General features: G+C 44.4%; 1 protein-coding gene and 1 long non-coding RNA gene across 2 annotated transcripts in view; both read right to left on the minus strand.

Moving 5' to 3' along the window:
* vps18 (VPS18 core subunit of CORVET and HOPS complexes) overlaps positions 1-21,628 on the minus strand; it is a 29,819-nt gene continuing 8,191 nt past the window's right edge. The window contains exons 3-16 of the mRNA XM_029700907.1: positions 20,466-20,557; positions 17,815-18,065; positions 15,451-15,630; positions 14,592-14,765; positions 14,243-14,368; positions 6,816-6,922; positions 5,893-6,175; positions 5,394-5,639; positions 4,904-5,038; positions 4,388-4,615; positions 3,972-4,112; positions 1,951-2,160; positions 1,397-1,636; positions 1-999 (exon numbers count right to left, since the gene is read on the minus strand). Of these exons, the coding sequence (XP_029556767.1) occupies positions 700-999; positions 1,397-1,636; positions 1,951-2,160; positions 3,972-4,112; positions 4,388-4,615; positions 4,904-5,038; positions 5,394-5,639; positions 5,893-6,175; positions 6,816-6,922; positions 14,243-14,368; positions 14,592-14,765; positions 15,451-15,630; positions 17,815-18,065; positions 20,466-20,557 (2,713 nt within the window). The 3' untranslated portion in view covers positions 1-699. The remainder of the gene's footprint in view (positions 1,000-1,396; positions 1,637-1,950; positions 2,161-3,971; positions 4,113-4,387; positions 4,616-4,903; positions 5,039-5,393; positions 5,640-5,892; positions 6,176-6,815; positions 6,923-14,242; positions 14,369-14,591; positions 14,766-15,450; positions 15,631-17,814; positions 18,066-20,465; positions 20,558-21,628) is intronic.
* On the minus strand, positions 18,965-19,779 carry LOC115154596 (uncharacterized). Its single transcript, XR_003867916.1, has 2 exons — positions 19,541-19,779; positions 18,965-19,502 (listed from the first exon to the last, which is right to left on the minus strand). It is a non-coding gene; the product is annotated as an uncharacterized LOC115154596 (long non-coding RNA).

Raw genomic sequence — 21,628 nt, forward strand, 5'->3', positions numbered from 1 at the left:
CAGAATTTAAGACTCGTTTAATTTTCATAGGTGCGTTTTGCAAAAACCAAAGTGGGTTACATTGACCTGATCTCAGATGATGTCACAACAGAATAAACTGTCAGCCAATGTAACAGGTGTGAATTAAGTTCTCATTATGTCATAAAGGACAGTAATAACAAAAACTGTAGTTCTTTACATACCTTTTATAGTACTATTCATGTCAATAGCCAGTGGAACTAACTAATAATACCAGTGAAGATTTATAAATATGCATTCAATTTCAGAGAACATTTCACAAGTTAATTTGTTCATTTAGACAGATGAGTGTAAAAGATAGTATACTGATCTTGTAATGTGTGTGATCTCGACATAGAGAGAGTCTGTAGAATATATCGTGTTACAGAGACGCATAGGGGATAGGGGCTTATATAGGAGCGCCTGCATTCTTCCCCACTCCTGTGAGTATCCATCACCAGGCACTGTGCAGCTGTGGCTGTACATCCCATTATCAAAGAGAATAACAGCTGATTTTCTGGCCTGTAGTGTACACACTGGTCGGTTCCATTTCAGACAAGTCTATTTCACCTCTCATCGGTTCAGACAGTTAAAGCCCATTTCACTAATTTCAGACCTTTTTCAGTCAAATTCTCCCACCTCATATCAGGCAGTCCATTTCAGACCTAGTTGATTTCAGCTCCAAGCTGCCAACCATTTAACTCAGAGCCAACTGGACTTTTCCTCCTCCAACTTCCCTGGATCAATAAACGGCTTGTCGATCGACTTGATCATCAGCTCGCCGCAGTACACACATTCAAACGCAATGATGTCATCGATGTCTGACTTGATCTGCTCACGGCTGACTCCGGCACTTTCTTTGCCCAGGCTGGCAGTGTCGCCCCCCTCCTCCTTCTCCTTGGGGGAGGGGCGGTGGCGAGACTTGGTCTGAGTGGCTGCAGCCAGCTTCTTCTGCAGCTCACCTAGTTTAGCCTGCTTGTAGGTGGACAGGTGAGGGCTCACCTGAGGAAAGATCCACCGTTACAGTATGTGAGGTCCATATATGGTGGTGAATAATAAAATGGGTATTTATAACTATTGAATCTCCTGAAGAAAAAAAATTATAGTTGTGATTATAATGAGACATACCTGGTTCTTAATATATTTTTGGGGGGATACCCCCTCCAACCAATTTTCCTTCTGTATGTAGTGTACATAATTTACAAATATATGTACTAATGACCCAATGTCTCAGTTTTAATTGTTACATTGTTAGCCATCTCTTTATGAAATAGGGTCAAAGGTCAAGGTAAAATGGTATGCTACTGACCTACTGGTATGACTTACTGGTATATACATCTTTAGGCAACTGTTCTTGAAATAGGGTCAAGGGTCAAATAAAACAGCTTTGCATACTGACCTCCAGGAAGAGGCAGTCGTAGTGGAACATGTGTCCACAGAGGAACAGATAGAAGGGTCTGTTGAGGAGGGGGAAGTCGCAGGCAGCACATTTCTCCTGGCTCTCCACCACCCCGTATTTGTTCCTCATCTCCTGGATGTCCTCTCTGATCCGCTTGGCGCTCTCCGTGGCCTCCTCCATCTCCTGCTTCAGCTCATCTATGTGCTGGTTGTACTCCTCTAAAGAGCTGCAGATAGCCTCCTGGGGAAAAAGGGATATAGTTTTATCAACTTAAAATTATCCTACATGGGGAAATTCATTTGGTTCCAACTCATCATATACACATATGCTCGTGATATGTTTGATTTGCCTGGTACAATGAAACCAATGGAAGTCACAAAAAAAGTGCAAGGTCCAAGGTAAATGAAATGCACCTCAAAACACTGAACTTAAGTATATAAACCTAGGTAGTATACTAGACCCAGGTCTGATTACTACTCTGTTGTGTGTAGAAGTGTCTTTGGGCTTAAGAAAAGCGCTATATAAATCCAATGTATTTTCTTTAACACTACAACCTTGAAGTGGTCTATGGTGACAAAATCCGGGAAGAAGGGCAGTATGTCTTCTATCTTGAGCAGGTTACAGCTGGACAGACAGTTCATGGCCTTCTTCACATCCTTCTCCTCTTGTACCACGTGACGGGCGATCTTCAGCCACAACTTCTTCCTCAACTCCTCATCATCCTCAGGCAGGTCAGCACATGACTTGGCCAGGTCCACATCCACCTGGAATAATAATAATAATAATAATAATAATTCATTATTTACTGTGTCCCTTTCGGGAAATGTATCTTGAATCTCAACAGCACAGCTGGGAGAGGGAGAGCACAGGAGTTACACCAGCTGGTTTAGGAAAGTGGTTTTTTCCTTCCCCAGTGCTGTGCGTAGCCAAAATAAAAACATACACACTTGATAGATGCCCTTTCAGATCCTGATTTAACATTTACTGATGCAGACTAATAGCACTTTCAGATCCTGATTTAACATACAGTGCCGTGAAAAAGTATTTGACACCTTTCTGATTTTCTCTATTTTTGCACATTTTTAATACTGAATGTGATCAGATTTTCAACCAAAACCTAATATTCGATACATGGACCCTGAGTTTACAAATAACCCCCCAAAAATTGGACGACATGAGTGCCATTATGTCTGGTGAAAACCAAACACTGCATTCCACAGTAAGAACCTCATACCAACAATCAAGCATGGTGGTGGTAGTGGGATGGTTTGGGGATGCTTTGCTGCCTCAGGACCTGGACCACTTACCTTAATAGAAGGAACCATGAATTCTGCTCTGTATCAGAGAGTTCTACAGGAGAAAGTCAGACCATCTGTCTGAGTTGAAAACACACAATCAAGTCTACATGAAAATGGCTAAAAAGCAACACATTTGAAGTTTTGGAATGGCCTAGTCAAAGTCCAAACCTAATACCAATTGAGATGTTGTGGCAAGACTTGAAACAAGCAGTTCATGCTTGAAAACCCACAAAACGTTGTAAAGTTCAAGCAGTTGTGCATGGATGAGTGGACCAAAATTCCTCCACAGTGACGTGAGACTGATCAACAACTACAGGAAGTGTTTGGTTGGGAGTCATTGCAGCTAAAGGTGGCACAACCAGTTATTGAGTGTAAGGGGGCAATTACTTTTTCACACAGGGGCATTGGGTGTTACATAACTTCTTATTTCTGAAATAAATTAAATAAGTATTTAATTGTTGTGTTTATTTGTTCTAATATTAGGTTTTGGTTGAATATCTGATAACTCGGCCACAAAAAAATATGCAAAAGCAGAGAAAATTAGAAAAGGGGGCAAATACTTTTTCACAGCACTGTACATTGAGTGTACAAAACATTAGGAATACCTGCTCTTTCCATGACATAGACTGACCAGGTGAAATGATCCCTTATTGGTGTCACTTATTTAAATCCACTTCAATCAGTGTAGATGAAGGGGAGGAGACAGGTTACAGAAGGATTTTTAAGCATTGAGACAACTGAGACATGGATTGTGTATGCGTGCCATTCAGAGGGTGAATGGGCAAGACAAAATATTCAAGTGCCTTTGAACAAGGTATGGTAGTAGGTGCACCGGTTTGTATAAGGACTGCAACGCAGTTATTTCAATTTAATTTATTTTTTTAAACGCTCAACAGTTTCCCGTGTGTATCAAGAATGGTCCACCACCCAGAGGACATCCAGCCAACCTGAAACAACTGTGTGGAAGCCTTGGAGTCAACATAGGCCAGCATCCATGTGGAACGCTTTCGACACCTTGTAGACTCCACGCCTCGACGAAATGAAGGGTTTTCAGAGAGCAAAAAGGGATGGGACTCCATTTTAGGAAGGCATTCCTAATGTTTCGTCCACTCACTGTATACCGATTTAGATGACCAACTCTTTAACTTTCAGATAACGAATAAGATGGATGCACTTCCACTTTAAATCTTGCATGTGTGCCTGTTACAACATCCTGTCAATATTACATCGTCAACAATTAGCTACATAGTCATCAAAACACTAGCCAAGATCCTCACGTGTAGGGCCAGATCGACAGCTTCCTCATACAGCTCCATGATCTTATAGACCAGAACACAGGCCTGGAGGTAACCATGTTCAGCACACAGCCTCAGGGTGTACTTTAAGTCATAGTGGATGTCTGACGCGTGGGTACCAGCCTGTCAATAATAATAACACTTTTTATTAATAATAAATTAATTAACAATTAATAATATGTTCATGTATATTTGATCAAGATACCCTAGAACACTTACCAGAGGAAACTAAGAATAAAATAGCAAATATTGGTCAAAACGTGACATTATAACAACAAAAAGTATATTGTACAATTATCAATCGACATTTGGTCCGAGTCCCTATGGGCCCTGGTCAACAGTAGCATACTGTAGAGGGAATAGGAAGCCACTTGGGACGGTCACAGCCTTGAACCTACCTGTTCCAAATACCACAAGAGACTATCAGGTTTGTACTTGGCGTAGAGGGACAGCAGGTAGTTGTGTATGGCCTCTTCTGTCACAGTGAGCTGGTAGACACAGAACTCCATGTAACGGATGGTCTCGTTGACCTGTTGTGTTGAACCCATCTGACTGTAGTTGACCAGGGCTGGGATCAGCTTCTTAGGGTCCAGCCTGCTACCCATCTGGATCCAGGCATCCACCACCTTATGATCGAGGTAGATTCATTCTTTTATTGACATTTTATTTAACCTTTATTTAACTAGGCAAGAATATTTATTATTCATTCAATTTCCCTTTCACAAATACACATAGGCACTTCACATGCCATAAAAATGGACAATCAAGTATGGTATTGTATTTCAAACTGATTTAAAAAATAAAATTATTTAACTAGGCAAGTCAGTTAAGAACTAATTCTTATGTACTTGAACACAGACAACAATAAAACAACAAAACATTTCAATGCAAGCAGATACAAATCATTGTATCACCTTCTTAGGTATGTGTTGCATGAGGATGGGGGAGAACTTATAGAATAGCTTCTCGTCGCAGTGCTTAGAGAGCACCTCCAGGGCGGCGCTATAGTCATCATGCTGACAGTGGTGGGAGATCACCCTCTCGTAGTCCTAGAGAGATAAATACACAGATTCTTTCATGTCAAACAGCAGCAGATAAAAATACATACTTTACAAAACTGAAAATAAAGTCAACAGCCATAAAGTGGCCTAAACATGCCACATCATTAGAGACTACCAAAAGAGACCACTCTAAATTGCACAATACAATGCTACGCATGAATAGCAGGGTTGGAGTCAATTCCATTTCAATTCCAGACAATTCAGGAAGTACACTGAAATAACAATTCTCTTCAATGCTTTTCAATTAGGAACATTTTGAATTGGAATTTGGATTACTTTCTGAATTGACTTAGTATTGAAATGAAATTGAGCCCAAGCCTGGATAAATAGCATCATAAGATACCTGCATGATGACAGAGAAGTAGACCATGTCATCCACGTTGCCGTGGCTAGCCAGCAGGTCATAGATGGTCGTACGGTTGTTATAGAGACACTCCTTGTGTTTGGAACTACTGAGAAACTTCCGGAACTCATCACGCGTCTCCTGGAACACCCCATGTTTCCCCTCGTCTGATTCTAGAAGTCCCAGGTGGTTCAGGTAAAGCTCAGTCAGCCAAGTGACCAGTAGGGTGATCTGAGTCTTCTCACTCTGTTTCAATCAATCAAATCAATCCATTTTTATTGTCCCCAGAAGAAAAGTTGCTTTGCAAATAGGGGTAACATGATGAAAAAAGTATCAAATATGACATGACAGTTGAAAACATACCACACAAAAAGACAAACTATCTGGCAGGTTGAGAAGTGAGCAGAAGACAAGCTTCCATTGTTCGCTGTAATGGACAATAAAGTTGTATGGTTTTGAATTGTAAACTTCGTCACAAAAACATAGAAACATCATATACCTGTTTTAAATTATTGAGTTTCTTCAGCAGGAACTCTTTCAGAGCCTCGTCCTGTTTTGCCTCGATAAACTTCAAAGCAATCTCTTCGAAGTAGTTCTGGGTCAGAGCGTAGCACTTAGCACTCTCCAAGTAGCGTTTGTTCTGGAAGCAGTGTTCTGCCTCCTTAGCCAGGACCATGTCCATGCACTCTGGCCGGTCCCGGCAGTACTCCTTAGCCAGGTCAAACTTGTTCATGCTCATGTACATCTGCCACACATCCCTGGCTTCTCTCTGGATGTGGTATCTGGATTGAGAAAAAAATTAAATTAAATTAACGTCACGCTCACTTGTCTGTTCTTTCTAGTCTGTTCCACAGATGACAGTTAAACCTTGTTCAGCCACTAAGGGCAGAGCTAGTCTGATTCCACAGATGACAGTTAAACCTTGTTCAGCCACTAATGGCAGAGCTAGTCTGATTCCACAGATGACAGTTAAACCTTGTTCAGCCACTAATGGCAGAGCTAGTCTGATTCCACAGATGAGTTAAACCTTGTTCAGCCACTAATGGCAGAGCTAGTCTGATTCCACAGATGAGTTAAACCTTGTTCAGCCACTAATGGCAGAGCTAGTCTGATTCCACAGATGACAGTTAAACCTTGTTCAGCCACTAATGGCAGAGCTAGTCTGATTCCACAGATGAGTTAAACCTTGTTCAGCCACTAAGGGCAGAGCTAGTCTGATTCCACAGATGAGTTAAACCTTGTTCAGCCACTAATGGCAGAGCTAGTCTGATTCCACAGATTGTGGCTATTGTAAAGATTTTACTGCCAAATGGCAGTGATGTGGTTGTTTTGTCGATCTTAGTTGAATGCACTAATTGTAAGGCTCTCTGGACACGAGTGTCTGTTAAAATGATTAAAAACTAAAATGTCATGTAAACGAACCTGAAGACAGCCTTCTCAGTATAGATCCACACCAGACCTCCTGCTGGGTCTTTGATCATCTTTTTCAGCGTTCCGAACTTATCAGGAAACACATCCTCGTTCACCACCTGTCAATCAAACCATGCATTTAATCTATTCATAAAAGGGGGCCTAGTCAAAAGCAGTGCACTAAATCAGATAACATTTTATTGGTCGCATACACATATTTTGCATATGTTATCGCAGGTGCAGCGAAATGCTTATTTTTCTAGCTCCAAAAGTGCAGTAATACCTAACAATAGACATAAGTCCAAAAATATAAAAATAAAGAAATCAAGAAATATCAGAACGAGCAATTTCAGAGTATGGAATATATATATATATAAATAAAACTAAAACATTTTTTTAAATCAAAATATATTTTATATTTCAGATTCTTCAAATAGCCACCCTTTACCTTGAAGACTGCTTTGCACACGCTTGGCATTGAAGGTCCCCAAGAACACAATGGTCTCCATTCTTAAATGGAAGAGGTTTTGAACCACCAAGACTCTTCCTAGAGCCGGCCGCCCGGCCAAACTAAGCAATCGGGGGAGAAGGGCCTTGGTCACGGAGGTGACCAACAACCCGATGGTCACTCTAGAGCTCTGTCAAGAGTTCCTCTATGGAGAAGGAGAACCATCTCTGCAGCACTCCACCAATCAGGCCTTTATGGGAGAGTGGCCAGACGGAAGCCACTCCTCAGTAAAACGCACATGACAGCCTACTTGGAGTTTGCCAAAAGCCACCTAAAGGTCTCTCAGACCATAAGAAACAAGATTCTCTGGTCTGATGAAACCAAGATTGAACTATTTGGCCTGAATGCCAAGCGTCACATCTGGAGGAAACCTGGCACCATCCCTACAGTGAAGCATGGTGGTGGCAGCATTATGCTGTGGGGATGTTTTTCAGCAGCAGGGACTGGGAGACTAGTCGGGATCGAAGCAAAGAGGAACAAAGCAAAGCACAGAGAGATTGTTGATGAAGTCCTGAGCGCTCTGGAGCAGGTTCTCAGACTGGGGCAAAGGTTCACCTTTCAACAGGACAATGACCCTAAGCACACAGCCAAGACAACACAAGTCTCTGAATGTCCTTGAGTGGCCCAGCCAGAGCCCGGACTTGAACCCGATCGAACATCTCTGGAGAGACCTGAAAATAGCTGTGCAGCAACGCTCCCCTTACAATCTGACAGAGCTTGAGAGGATCTGCAGAAAATAATGGGAGAAACTCCCCAAATACAGGTGAGCCAAGCTTGTAGTGTCATACCCAAGAAGACTCAAGGCTGTAATCGCTGCCAAAGGTGCTTCAACAAAGTACTGAGTAAAGGGGCTGAATACTCATCTAAATGTAATTTTTAAGTTGAAGAAAAAAAACTATTAATTAGTAAACATTTATAAAAAACGATTTTTGCTTTGTCATTATGGGGTATTGTGTATAGATTGGAGGGGGGGGAAAAACGATTTTATCAATTTTAGAATAAGGGTGTAACCTAACAAAATGTGGAAAAAGTCAAAGGGTCTGAATACTTTCCCGAAGGCACTAATATATATATATATATAACTAAACAATGATGTGTATAGACGTTATGGGCAGTATATGAATAGAAAATGTGTGTATAGCAGTAGTTATATAGGATGAGCCTTGACTAGAATACAGTAAATACATATGAAGTGGGTAAATCTGTATGTAAACATTCGAGTGACCAGTGTTCAATGACTATGTACATAGGGCAGTAGTCTCTAAGGTTCAGGGTACTGGGTGGAGGCCAGCTAATGGTGACTATTTAACATTCGGATGCCTGGAGATAGAAGCGGTTTCTCAGTCTCAGCTTTGATACACCTGTACCGTCTCTGCCTTCTAGATGGTAGCGGGGTGAACAGGACATGGCTCGGGTGGCTGATCATAAAGGATATTCTTGACCTTCCAGTGACACCGGGTGCTGTAGATGTCCTGGAGGTCAGGCAGTTTGCCCCTGGTGGTGTGTTGGGCTGACCACCTCTGGAGAGCCCTGCGGTTCCAGAAAATGGAGGTGATATAGCTCGACAGGATGCTCTCAATGTAGATACATCTGTAGAAGTTCGAGAGGGTCTTAGGAACCAAGACAAATTTCTTCAGCCTCCTGAGGTTGAAGAGGTGCTGTTGCGCCTTCCTCACCACCACTGTCTGTGTGGATGGACCACTTCAGGTTGTCAGTGATGTGCAACGCAGAGGAACTTGAAGCTTTTCACCCTCTCCACTGCGGCCCCGTCGATGTGGATGGGGAAGTGCGCTCTCCTGAAGTCCACGGTCAGCTCCTTCGTTTTGTTGACGTTGAGGGAGAGGTTATTTTCCTGGCACCACTCCGCCAGGGCCCTTCACCTCCTCCCTGTAGACTGTCTCATCATTGTTGATGAGGGCACTACGGTGTTGAAGGCTGAGCTGTAGTCGATGAACAGCATTTTTACATAGGTAGTCCTCTTGTCCAAATGGGATAGGGCAGTGTGCAGTGTGATGGCAATTGAGTCATCCGTGGATCTGTTGGGGCGGTATGCTCCTTAACTAGCCTCTCAAGGCACTTCATGATGACAGAAGTGAGTGCTACGGGGCGATGTTAATTTAGTTCCGTTACCTTTGCTTTCTTAGGTACAGAAACAATGGTGGACATCTGGAAGCAAAGTGGGGACAACAGACTGGGATAGGGAGAGATTGAATATGTCCGTAAACACTCCAGCCAGCTGGTCTGCACATGCTCTGAGGACACGGCAGGGGACGCTGTCTGGGCCTGCAGCCATGCGAGGGTTAACACGCTTAAATGTGATACTCATAGAGAACGAGAGCTCGCAGTCCTCAGGAGCGACGGCGGCGGCACCACGTTTTCCTTGAAGCAGGCAAAGGTGTTTAGCTTGGCCGGGAGAAAGGCGTTGGTGTCTGTGGCTGGTTTTCTTTTTATAATCCGTGATTGGCTGGATCAATGTTCCCTGTAATTGTTTTCAGCACTGAGCATATTTCTGGTCTGCTAAGCGCAAACTGGAACGTTGTGTGCAATTCTGTGCAACTTCTGGCACAAGTTTACTGTGAACACTGAGGCTGCACCCGCTTTAAGTTACAGTTTAACAGTGGCCAAGTAGGCTACTGTGGTTATTTGATCATAATGTAGGCCTACCGAAGTGGCCTACCGTCAAAACAATGGAGAGAAATGCCATCCCATAACATTTTAACATGGAAATAGCTGTTCTATCATTCAGCCTACAGTAGCAGCAAATGTGTGGTGTTCAATGTAGTCCTACATTCCATGAGACTTTTGAAAAAAAAACAAAAAACATGCAGGGCTTGACATGAACCTATTTATCCACTTGTCCTTTAGATAAGGAGGTGACTGAAAATGTGTTGTTTGAGGCAAGAAACCACTTTATATAATTAATTATTATTCCCATACCATTATTACAGAGAATCAGACAAATTACGCTACCCTCTGCCTATTGGCTACTTAGCATATTCAAGACAGTCTCAAAATACAACACTGCCTCTAAGACATAAAAAGCTGTACACATTTTGTACTCTTGTAGGAAGTAACCACTCCCCATTTATGGCGCAAGAGCCTGAGTAGTACCTGTCAGCGCAATAGAATCCTACTCCGATGCGTTCTATATTTCGGTGCAGTGAGAGAGGGAAAGAGAGAGAGATAGAGGGAAAGAGTACGATGGGAGCTGCGCACGCCCGCAGCTTAGAGGGAAACATTGGTCTGGAATCCCTGCCACAAACGTCTCGTGTCTGAGCCGTTGAATTGCGACTCCACTTTTCTGAACTGCTGTTTTGCCACTGATTGCCTTACAGAGGTCATCAGAGCTGGTCTGTTTGTACACATCCATGTTCCCAGTCACCTTGCCGTGGTTAAATGCGGTGGTTTCGAGCTTTCAGTTTTATGCTAATACTTCCACCTGTCATGGTTTTTGGTTTGGATAAGTCCTAATCTTCACAGTGGGAACAACATTCTCTATTAGGGATGCACAATACAGTCGGTGAACATATCGGAATCGGACGATATTAGCTAAAAACGCCAACATCGGTATCGGCCCGATGTATAGTTTAACGGCAATGTTAAAAATTGATGTCAAAGCTACCAAGCATACCTATATAACGTGATGTAATAACGCCACGTAAAATGTTGCGCTAAACGTGCAACACAGCATTCCTAACCTAGCCCACAATGTCTGCTGTGTGGATCGAGCAGTCAACAAGTCAAGCAGTCATTTGAAAGAGTAAGAACATTTCAGCGAGACAACTCAAAGGTGAAATACATTAAAGCCAAGATAATGGAATTCATTGCCCTTGACAATCAACCGTTCTCAGTCGTGGGTGACGTTGGCTTTCGGGGGCGGGTTGAGCACCGGGACAACACTACCAAATGCGCTATTTTTCAGATGTTGCCCTACCGGAGTTACACAGTAATAGCGTCACTGCTATTAGCTTCACAACTTACATACTATGGAATGCCGTTTGGGTCTTTGCGTATCAAAAAAGATACAGTAACTCTGTCAAAGCTGCACAAAAAAAGTCTGCAAACAAGCAAACACCGGCCACGAACGATTTGTTTACAATACCGCTTTGGTAATAAAGTATAATTTGTTCTACCACAACTTCTGGGGTAGCTAGCTTTAGCTTGGTACCTAGCTAGCACCAATACAACCAGTCTGAAAACAATGACCAGTAGAACCTGCAGTCATTTTCATTATTCTTAGCAATGATTAAGGAATCCTTGTCAGTAAGTATTAGCTAGGTTGCCACTTGTTGTTCGCCTATTGAAATTGAACTTCAGTTCATGAAAATAAATAGCTAGCCAGCTATTTAGACTGTTGCCCAAAGCTAACGTTATAAGCAGCCAGCTAGCTTCATCTGGCTAGTGAGGCTCACGCGACCTGGATTATGTGTTGTGAAGCTAGCCACAATAAGGATTAGGTACAATAGTGAAACTTGCGGTTTGCCTTCAAAATAAAAGTATGTCATTGACAGTGAAGCAATTGAATACAAATAGTAGAATTACGCCTTACTTTAATTTTGAAGGCTAACCGGGTCCGACCATTAACCAATTATTAGGGTTATTTTAGATGACACCTAGCTACAAAGCTAGCTAGCGACAGCTACTGAAACAGATTATGTCGTGTTATATGACACATCAAATAGTATTATCTGACGTGTATCTTTTTTGACATGCAAAGACCCAAACGGCGTTCCATGGTTGAGAAGGAAACGACTGAACAACGAAACAGCACAGCATGTAAGTGAAAGAAATAGGTTTTGATTATGTTTTGCTGGTAATGGGGACATACGTAAATGCCAACAAAATAACTTTTTGGTCAGTGTGGTGTGTGTATAACCTTTATTTAACTAGGCAAGTCAGTTAAGAACAAATTCTTATTTACAATGACGGCCCGGACGACGCTGGGCCAATTGTGCACCGCCCTATGGGACTCCCAATCACGGCCGGATGTGATACAGCCTGGATTCGAACCAGGGACTGTAGTGACGCCACTTGCACTGCGATGCAGTGCCTTAGACCGCTGCATCCATGTGTGTATTTAAACTAACTGTATTAGAATGCTTAAAAGGCCGCAAATATTTTAAATTTCGGTATCGTTTTTTTTGTTGGCAAGGAACATTTCGGATATCAGTATCGGCGCATCACTATTCTCTATGCCTACATCAATACTATTCTCAGAGACAACCCGGAACATATCCCTGTCCGTGTGATCAAAACAATCTTGAAGCATAGATTCCGATTGGTCAGTCCAACAGTTCATAGTAGTGCAGTATTTCATAGTGCTACGGGGTGATAGTGCACAATATAAGGAATAGGGTGCTATTTTGGAAGATTCCAATGTTGTTGTTTTTTGACATCAGTTTTCACAAACATGCTTTACAGTAACCTGGCCTACACCTTTTACAGTGACCTGGCCTACACCTTTTACAGTAACCTGGCCTACACCTTTTACAGTAACCTGGCCTACACCTTTTACAGTAACCTGGCCTACACCTTTTACAGTGACCTGGCCTACACCTTTTACAGTAACCTGGCCTACACCTTTTACAGTAACCTGGCCTACACCTTTTACAGTAACCTGGCCTACACCTTTTACAGGGACCTGGCCTACACCTTTTACAGGGACCTGGCCTACACCTTTTACAGGGACCTGGCCTACACCTTTTACAGTGACCTGGCCTACACCTTTTACAGTGACCTGGCCTACACCTTTTACAGTGACCTGGCCTACACCTTTTACAGTAACCTGGCCTACACCTTTTGCAGTAACCTGGCCTACACCTTTTACAGTAACCTGTCCTACACCTTTTACAGTAACCTGGCCTACACCTTTTACAGTGACCTGGCCTACACCTTTTACAGTAACCTGGCCTACACCTTTTACTGTAAAAGGTGTAGGCCAGGTTACTGTAAAAGGTGTAGGCCAGGTTACTGTAACCTGGCCTACACCTTTTACAGTAACCTGGCCTACACCTTTTACAGTGACCTGGCCTACACCTTTTACAGTGACCTGTAACCAAAGACTAAGCAGAAGCAGTCAGAGGCGCACCTGTCCGTGTGTGTGTGTGTGTGTGTGACCCCACCTGTCCGTACGTGTCCGTGTGTGTGTGCGTGTGTGTGACCTTACCTGTCCGTGCGTGCGTGTGTGTGTGACCCACCTGTCCGTGCGTGTGTGTGTGTGTGACCCCACCTGTCTGTGTGTGTGTGTGTGTGACCCCACCTGTCTGTGCGTGTGTGTGTGTGTGACCCCACCTGTCTGTGCGTGTGTGTGTGTGACCCCACCTGTCTGTGCGTGTGTGTGTGACCCCACCTGTCTGTGCGTGTGTGTGTGACCCCACCTGTCTGTGCGTGTGTGTGTGTGTGTGTGTGTGTGTGACCCCACCTGTCTGTGTGTGTGTGTGTGACCCCACCTGTCTGTGCGTGTGTGTGTGTGTGTGTGTGTGACCCCACCTGTCTGTGCGTGTGTGTGTGTGTGTGTGTGTGTGTGACCCCACCTGTCTGTGCGTGTGTGTGTGTGTGTGTGTGTGTGACCCCACCTGTCTATGCGTGTGTGTGTGTGTGTGTGTGTGTGACCCCACCTGTCTGTGCGTGTGTGTGTGTGTGTGTGTGTGACCCCACCTGTCTGTGCGTGTGTGTGTGTGTGTGTGACCCCACCTGTCTGTGCGTGCGTGTGTGTGTGTGTGTGTGACCCCACCTGTCTGTGCGTGCGCGTGCGTGCGTGCGTGCGTGCGTGCGTGCGTGCGTGCGTGTGTGTGTGTGTGTGTGTGTGTGACCCCACCTGTCTGTACGTGTGTGTGTGACCCCACCTGTCTGTACGTGTGTGTGTGACCCCACCTGTCTGTACGTGTGTGTGTGACCCCACCTGTCTGTACGTGTGTGTGTGTGACCCCACCTGTCCGTTGAGGGTGCAGATGGCCTTGACGCGGTCAGGGAGGAGGAGTAGAAAGTGGAACTGAGTCAACACGATGGAGATGGGCTTGTTGAAACTGAAGTCTATGTCTGGGGTATAATCCCACACCTGATGGAGAGAGGGAAGAGAGAGAATGTATTAGGTTTTTAAAAAAATGTAATCAATGCTTCAGCAATATCAATTTCAAGAGTACAATAGAATTATTTTGAAAGACCAATGACAAAATGTATTTAATAGTCACCTGTAGGGAGCTTACCTGTACAACACATCAAACCTGAAAGTACACTAGCCTAAATATTAAGAACTATATAATATAGTATAACAACAGTACCTGCACATCACTGAGCACAGAGTCCGGCCTGATGTAGTCCAGCTGACCGTAGAGAACTCCATTACCCATCATCCATGCGAAGGCCTTGGGGCAGGACCTGAGCTTGGAGGTGTAGAAGGTGATCTCACTGTAGCCCATGTTAAACGGAAACTCCTGGAAGCTGGGCAGCAGCTCCTAGTAGTAATGAAGGCATAACCTCTTATAAGCATTGTTATAAGATATTCTAAAGGCTTATACATGCTTATAACAAATGATAAATCATTATACTGGAAACTGGGCAGCAGCTTAATATTTAAGCAATAAGGCCAGAGGGGGTGTGGTATATGGACAATATACCACGGCTAAGGGCTGTTCTTTTGTACGACACAACGCTGAGTGCCTAGATACAGCCTTTAGCCGTGGTATATTGGATATATACCACAAACCCTTGATGTGCTTTATTGCTATTATAAACTGGTTAACAACTTAATTAGAGCAGTAAAAATAAAGATTCTGTCAGCCAATCAGTATTCAGGGCTTGAACCACCCATCTTATAAAACAAGTTATAACAACAAATATAACAATAAATGGCATAGTTGCTAGAGGTCATTAGAGAAGTGAGAAAAGTGCATGGAGTGTAAATAGTCAGATATAGTAGGGAGTGTAAATAGTCAGATATAGTATGGAGTGTAAATAGTCAGATGTAGTAGGGAGTGTAAATATTCAGATATAGTATGGAGTGTAAATATTCAGATATAGTATGTAGTGAAATATTCAGATAAAGTGGGGAGTGTAAATGCACTACATAATAGGGAGTATAAATACACTATACAGTAAATAGGTTGCCATTTGGGCTGTAGCCCTGTTGTTTAAACAGACCTGGTTCTGTGAGAAGACGGAGCTGAAGCCTTGCTGCTCGGACCCCTCCGCCACACGACCTACGAACTGGAACAGACGCTTCCTGGTGGTGGCGATGATGACGACTTTAGACTCCGGACCTCGTTCCACCTCTATACAGCATACTGGAGCAGGCCTCCCGTCCTCCTCCAGGGAATGGACCTGTGTTTCAATTACATACATTAATCATTATAATATCTAAATCATTATAAAATCTAAATGCTACATCAAATACAGTCACAAAAGCTAGTAGCCTGCGGATAAGTTCACATGAAGGAGTGTAACTAATGAATGTACAGTAACTAGGGATGCAGCGATATGACATTTTTTTGGCCGATTCCGATATCCAATATTTTCCTTGCACAAAAAAAAAACGACACAGATATCGATAATCGATATGAAAAAATATTAGCGGCCTTTTAAGGATTCTAGTACAGTTAAATTGGTGAAACAAAGTGTCATATGTTCATTTGTTCAGCTAGGAACAGATTGTTTAATAACTTGTAAATCCATTAATGTATTTGAATTCGCACAACAGATATTCATGAGAAAATATTCTAACTGCCCCACATTACAAAGATGCTTAAGGTGGCTCTTCTTACTATCCAATCTTGCCATGACAGAGGGTATCACGTCTGCTGCAGACACAGTTGATGAGCTTATTTCTCGAGTCAGTTGTTTCGAATGGAGCTAGGAGTGTGTTCATGTTTTCAATGAGAATCCACTGGTTTGTACTGATTGTTGCTGCATACACCCCAAGCACTCGTTTTGTTCCAGCAGGCTCTCCACATAAGTACTGTTCCATCTGGTGGAAACGTCTTGCTTAAGCCTTTTCGTTGTCACTCCAAGCTGCTCCTGCTCCTCCAACAGCCACCTGCATTGCAGGTGGCTGTATGCTAGCTGTGAGTGTTTTAAAATGACCCACTATCTTCCTACCTGTTGCCACTGTCTCAGACATGCTGCGTTGGGTCAAAACACCTTCGTTCACTGCCAGTTGCAGCGTGTGTGGCATGCATGGCAAACTGACGACTCCACATTCTTCCAAAGCCTTTGTCATGTTCCGTATAATATCACATAGCACAGCGTGTACTTTGTTCTTGGGAAATTTCCTAGTTTCAAACATGTTCTCAAATGCCATTGAAATGGCAGCAGCGGTATGAGAACCAGCACATTCTTGAGCATGCAATACGGCTTTCCTCAGTACGAAATCCTCGTGGACCCACTGTGCTGTCAGACTCAGCATGCTCATGGGGCTGACATTGCTGGTCGAAATGTCAGTTGTGAAGTTAATAGAAGTGACGCCCATAGCAAGTAGCTCATGGATGTGCTTTTCAACAATAATGTGTAACTCCGGTAGGGCAACATCTAAAAAAATAGCGCCCTACTTGGTCATGTGTACCGGGGCTCGAGGTTCTCGACCAGTCGGCGAAAGCCAACATCATCCACGACAGAGAACGGTTGGTTGTCAAGGCCAATGATAGAGCGTTGGACTAGTAACCCGAAAAGTCTGTCGTTCTGCCCCCGAACAAGGCAGTTAAACCCACTGTTCCTAGGCCGTCATTGAAAATAAGAATTTGTTCTTAACTGACTTGCCTAGTTAAATAAAGGTAAAATAAAAAAATAAATGAATTCCGTTATCTTGGCGTTAATAGATTTTATCTTTGTGTTGTCTCTCTGAAATGTTCTTACTCTTTCAGATGACTGCTCAACTTAAACTTGTTTAGTTGGAAGTGTGCGCTTAGTTTTTTTTCTGCTTTTGTTCTAAGTAGCCGCTGAACGTCTGGGGGTGATGCACTTTCAAATGAGTCATTAGGTTTGCGGTATTGAAAGATTTCACTTTCTCCCCTCGGGAAGTAAATAGCAGCACAAATGTTGCATATGGCCTTTTTGTCATCTTCCTTTGAAACTTCAAAATAGATCCACACAGCAGACATTGTGGGCCGGGTTAGGAATGCTGTGTTGCACGTGTAGCGCTGTATTTTTCGTGGCGTCATTACGTCACCTATCTATATTATACAGGTTATGAACGTCAGCTTTGACATCGGTTCTGCACATCGGCGTTAAACTATACGTAGAGCCGATGTTGACATTTTTAGCTAATATCGCCCGATTCCGATATGCTTACCGATATATATCATGCATCCCTAGTAGTAACCAAATCAGCATTGATGAATTAGTTTGAATGTCAAGAGGTTTGATAAGCATGGCTTTCCATTGGTTCAATCTACAAAACATAATCTTGGGGCGATGTTTATTTTCTGATCCCATCACTGACTTGTTTGAAGTAGCCTACTGTGTGTGTGTGTGTGTGTGTGTGTGTGTGTGTGTGTGTGTGTGTGTTCTCACCTGTTTGAAGTACTGGTCAGGGTTGGTGTTAAACAGGCTTCCCTCTGAAGCAGAGATCTCAGCCTCGAAGATGATTCCCTGGCTGGTTCCCACTAGGACGGGCCCAGTGTTGGTCTCTGTCCCCAGAAGCTTGTTCCAGCCTACACTCTCTATGAGGTGTCCTCTCCAGCGGGACAGAGACCTTACCTTCTGGGTGTTCCTGTTCAGATACAGACATTCACTGGTACTGAGAGAAATCACCAGGTGGGACCCTGCAGGGGACGAGAGGGGAGAGCAGTGTTAGAAATGTTTAATGACTGATGTAATACTATTGAATAACCAGAAATACACAGATATCTTATTAGTTGCACTAGCTTATGAAAGGAGCATTGCATTTATTGTTGCATTAGCTGGTTGGTAAGCTTCTCTTTCGCTTCATATAAATGACTGGCTCAGGCTTAGAGCTAACCAGATAATGCTGGACAGGGTTTCATATAAATGACTGGCTCGGGCTTAGAGCTAACCAGATAATGCTGGACAGGGTTTCATATAAATGACTGGCTCGGGCTTGGAGCTAACCAGATAATGCTGGACAGGGCTTCATATAAATGACTGGCTCAGGCTTGGAGCTAACCAGATAATGCTGGACAGGGTTTCATATAAATGACTGGCTCGGGCTTAGAGCTAACCAGATAATGCTGGACAGGGCTTCATATAAATGACTGGCTCAGGCTTAGAGCTAACCAGATAATGCTGGACAGGGCTTCATATAAATGACTGGCTCAGGCTTGGAGCTAACCAGATAATGCTGGACAGGGTTTCATATAAATGACTGGCTCGGGCTTGGAGCTAACCAGATAATGCTGGACAGGGTTTCATATAAATGACTGGCTCGGGCTTGGAGCTAACCAGATAATGCTGGACAGGGCTTCATATAAATGACTGGCTCAGGCTTAGAGCTAACCAGATAATGCTGGACAGGGTTTCATATAAATGACTGGCTCGGGCTTAGAGCTAACCAGATAATGCTGGACAGGGCTTCATACGCATTATGAAACATCAGAAATACAACTTCTTCAGGCACTAAACTCCTTCGCTAAATGTAAAATAACCTCCTTGGCCAAATGTCTAAATTAATTTAAAATGTATTGATTTATCTTCATTTATTCTATTTTTTTTAGGGTGAAGTAGTAATAACTATGTTGCTGCTTGGTAACACAGATTCATGGGAAGAACTCGCTGCTAAGGGCAAGGAGTCGGCACAGGATGCCCGCTCAATAAAAGAGGCCTCCAAAGGACGCAGTGGAGCCCTCGATGACTCCACAACTAGTGTTTGAGATTGACTCGTGAACAAGCATATCGAGCGCTCGGTTTGAGATTCAGCCCATTTCAGTATGCACCAAAATAAAATAACTGTAAGAGTTTTGGGAATTGAATTGGTACAGACGTTTCTGTCGTTCATTTGGGGTAGTAATTAGATTAACCATAATGGTGCGATGATTACTCACATTAATGAGCTATGAATAACAACGGCAAACTCTGGTGATGATTTACCTGAGAAGTACACCTATGGAACATGTATCAGTCAGCACAAATACTAATCTGACAATGAGGTAAAACATGAATGAATTGGAGGATCCTGATGCCAGTCCATCTCTGGGAGTACTGTGCAAGTATTCTACTTTACGATCCTGCTCCCCAGTTCTCACCTGCGGGGTCCAGGAAGAGCTCCCCGGTTGGTTCTCACCTGCGGGGTCCAGGAAGAGCTCCCCGGTTGGTTCTCACCTGCGGGGTCCAGGAAGAGCTCCCCGGTTGGTTCTCACCTGCGGGGTCCAGGAAGAGCTCCCCGGTTGGTTCTCACCTGCGGGGTCCAGGAAGAGCTCCCCGGTTGGTTCTCACCTGCGGGGTCCAGGAAGAGCTCCCCGGTTGGTTCTCACCTGCGGGGTCCAGGAAGAGCTCCCCGGTTGGTTCTCACCTGCGGTTGGTTCTCACCTGTGGGGTCCAGGAAGAGCTCCCCGGTTGGTTCTCACCTGCGGTTGGTTCTCACCTGCGGGGTCCAGGAAGAGCTCCCCGGTTGGTTCTCACCTGCGGGGTCCAGGAAGAGCTCCCCGGTTGGTTCTCACCTGCGGGGTCCAGGAAGAGCTCCCCGGTTGGTTCTCACCTGCGGGGTCCAGGAAGAGCTCCCCGGTTGGTTCTCACCTGCGGTTGGTTCTCACCTGCGGGGTCCAGGAAGAGCTCCCCGGTTGGTTCTCACCTGCGGGGTCCAGGAAGAGCTCCCCGGTTGGTTCTCACCTGCGGGGTCCAGGAAGAGCTCCCCGGTTGGTTCTCACCTGCGGGGTCCAGGAAGAGCTCCCCGGTTGGTTCTCACCTGCGAGGTCCAGGAAGAGCTCCCCGGTTGGTTCTCACCTGCGGGGTCCAGGAAGAGCTCCCCGGTTGGTTCTCACCTGCGGGGTCCAGGAAGAGCTCCCCGGTTGGTTCTCACCTGCGGGGTCCAGGAAGAGCTCCCCGGTTGGTTCTCACCTGCGGGGTCCAGGAAGAGCTCCCCGGTTGGTTCTCACCTGCGGGGTCCAGGAAGAGCTCCCCGGTTGGTTCTCACCTGCGGGGTCCAGGAAGAGCTCCCCGGTTGGTTCTCACCTGCGGGGTCCAGGAAGAGCTCCCCGGTTGGTTCTCACCTGTGGGGTCCAGGAAGAGCTTGTGTACTCTGCTGTCATCCTTCCTCCCCAGTTCTATCTGGTTGGGCTGGTCCGGCTTGGCAAGGTCAATCCTGGAACAACATGCAGAGGAAATCTTAATAAACTCCTTTATAAAGTCGTGTTCACTCATCTTAGACACCAATACGGTACATGCAATCTTATGTGAAAACACACATACACACACAGGTATTTCAGAATAGATTTTACAATTGATATTTTATAAGACATGAAATATTCATGCTTATTATCATTATACCAATACAATGTTATACAGTATGCATTGAAATACCATCATAGTCTTTTACAGATCACCCTGAATGACTGACAAGATCAACCCTTACCCTTTTAATCCCATCACTTAGCAATCACATCAAGATACAAACTGCACCATTCACACGTTTGGTTCTTCTCACACAGATAGGTTTGGACAGGCATGGGTGACAGGCATGGGTGACAGCAAGGCATGGGTGACAGGCATGGGTGACAGCAAGGCATGGGTGACAGCAAGGCATGGGTGACAGCAAGGCATGGGTGACAGCAAGGCATGGGTGACAGCAAGGCATGGGTGACAGCAAGGCATGGGTGACAGCAAGGCATGGAGCACAGCAAGGCATGGAGCACAGCAAGGCATGGAGCACAGCAAGGCATGGAGCACAGCAAGGCATGGAGCACAGCAAGGCATGGAGCACAGCAAGGCATGGAGCACAGCAAGGCATGGGTGACAAGGCCAATTGCTCTTTCAAAAATGTTTGGCACTGAGCAAATTTCAGGTGCTGTGAGGCGTAAACTTGAACGTTGTGAGTATTCTGTGCAACTTGCAGCGCGTGTTTACTGCGAACACTGAAGTAACACTTTTATAGTGTGGCCAAATAGGCTCCTGTGGATATTTGAGCATAATGTAGGTCTATAAGAGTGGCCTACCAACAAAACCAATACAGCCCATGTATTTCTATGATATAGCCTACAATAGTCTATATGGTGATCAATGAAGGTCTACATTCCATGAACCTTTCTAAACACATGTGGGGCTGGACATGAACCTTTTATACACTTTATCCAGGACTGATGTTTCCCTGGTCTGTAACACCGTGGGTCAAATAGAGGACTGATGTTTCCCTGGTCTGTAACACCATGGATCAAAT

Source organism: Salmo trutta, chromosome 1, assembly GCF_901001165.1.
Source record: "Salmo trutta chromosome 1, fSalTru1.1, whole genome shotgun sequence".
In the NCBI taxonomy this organism is placed as follows: Eukaryota; Metazoa; Chordata; class Actinopteri; order Salmoniformes; family Salmonidae; genus Salmo; species Salmo trutta.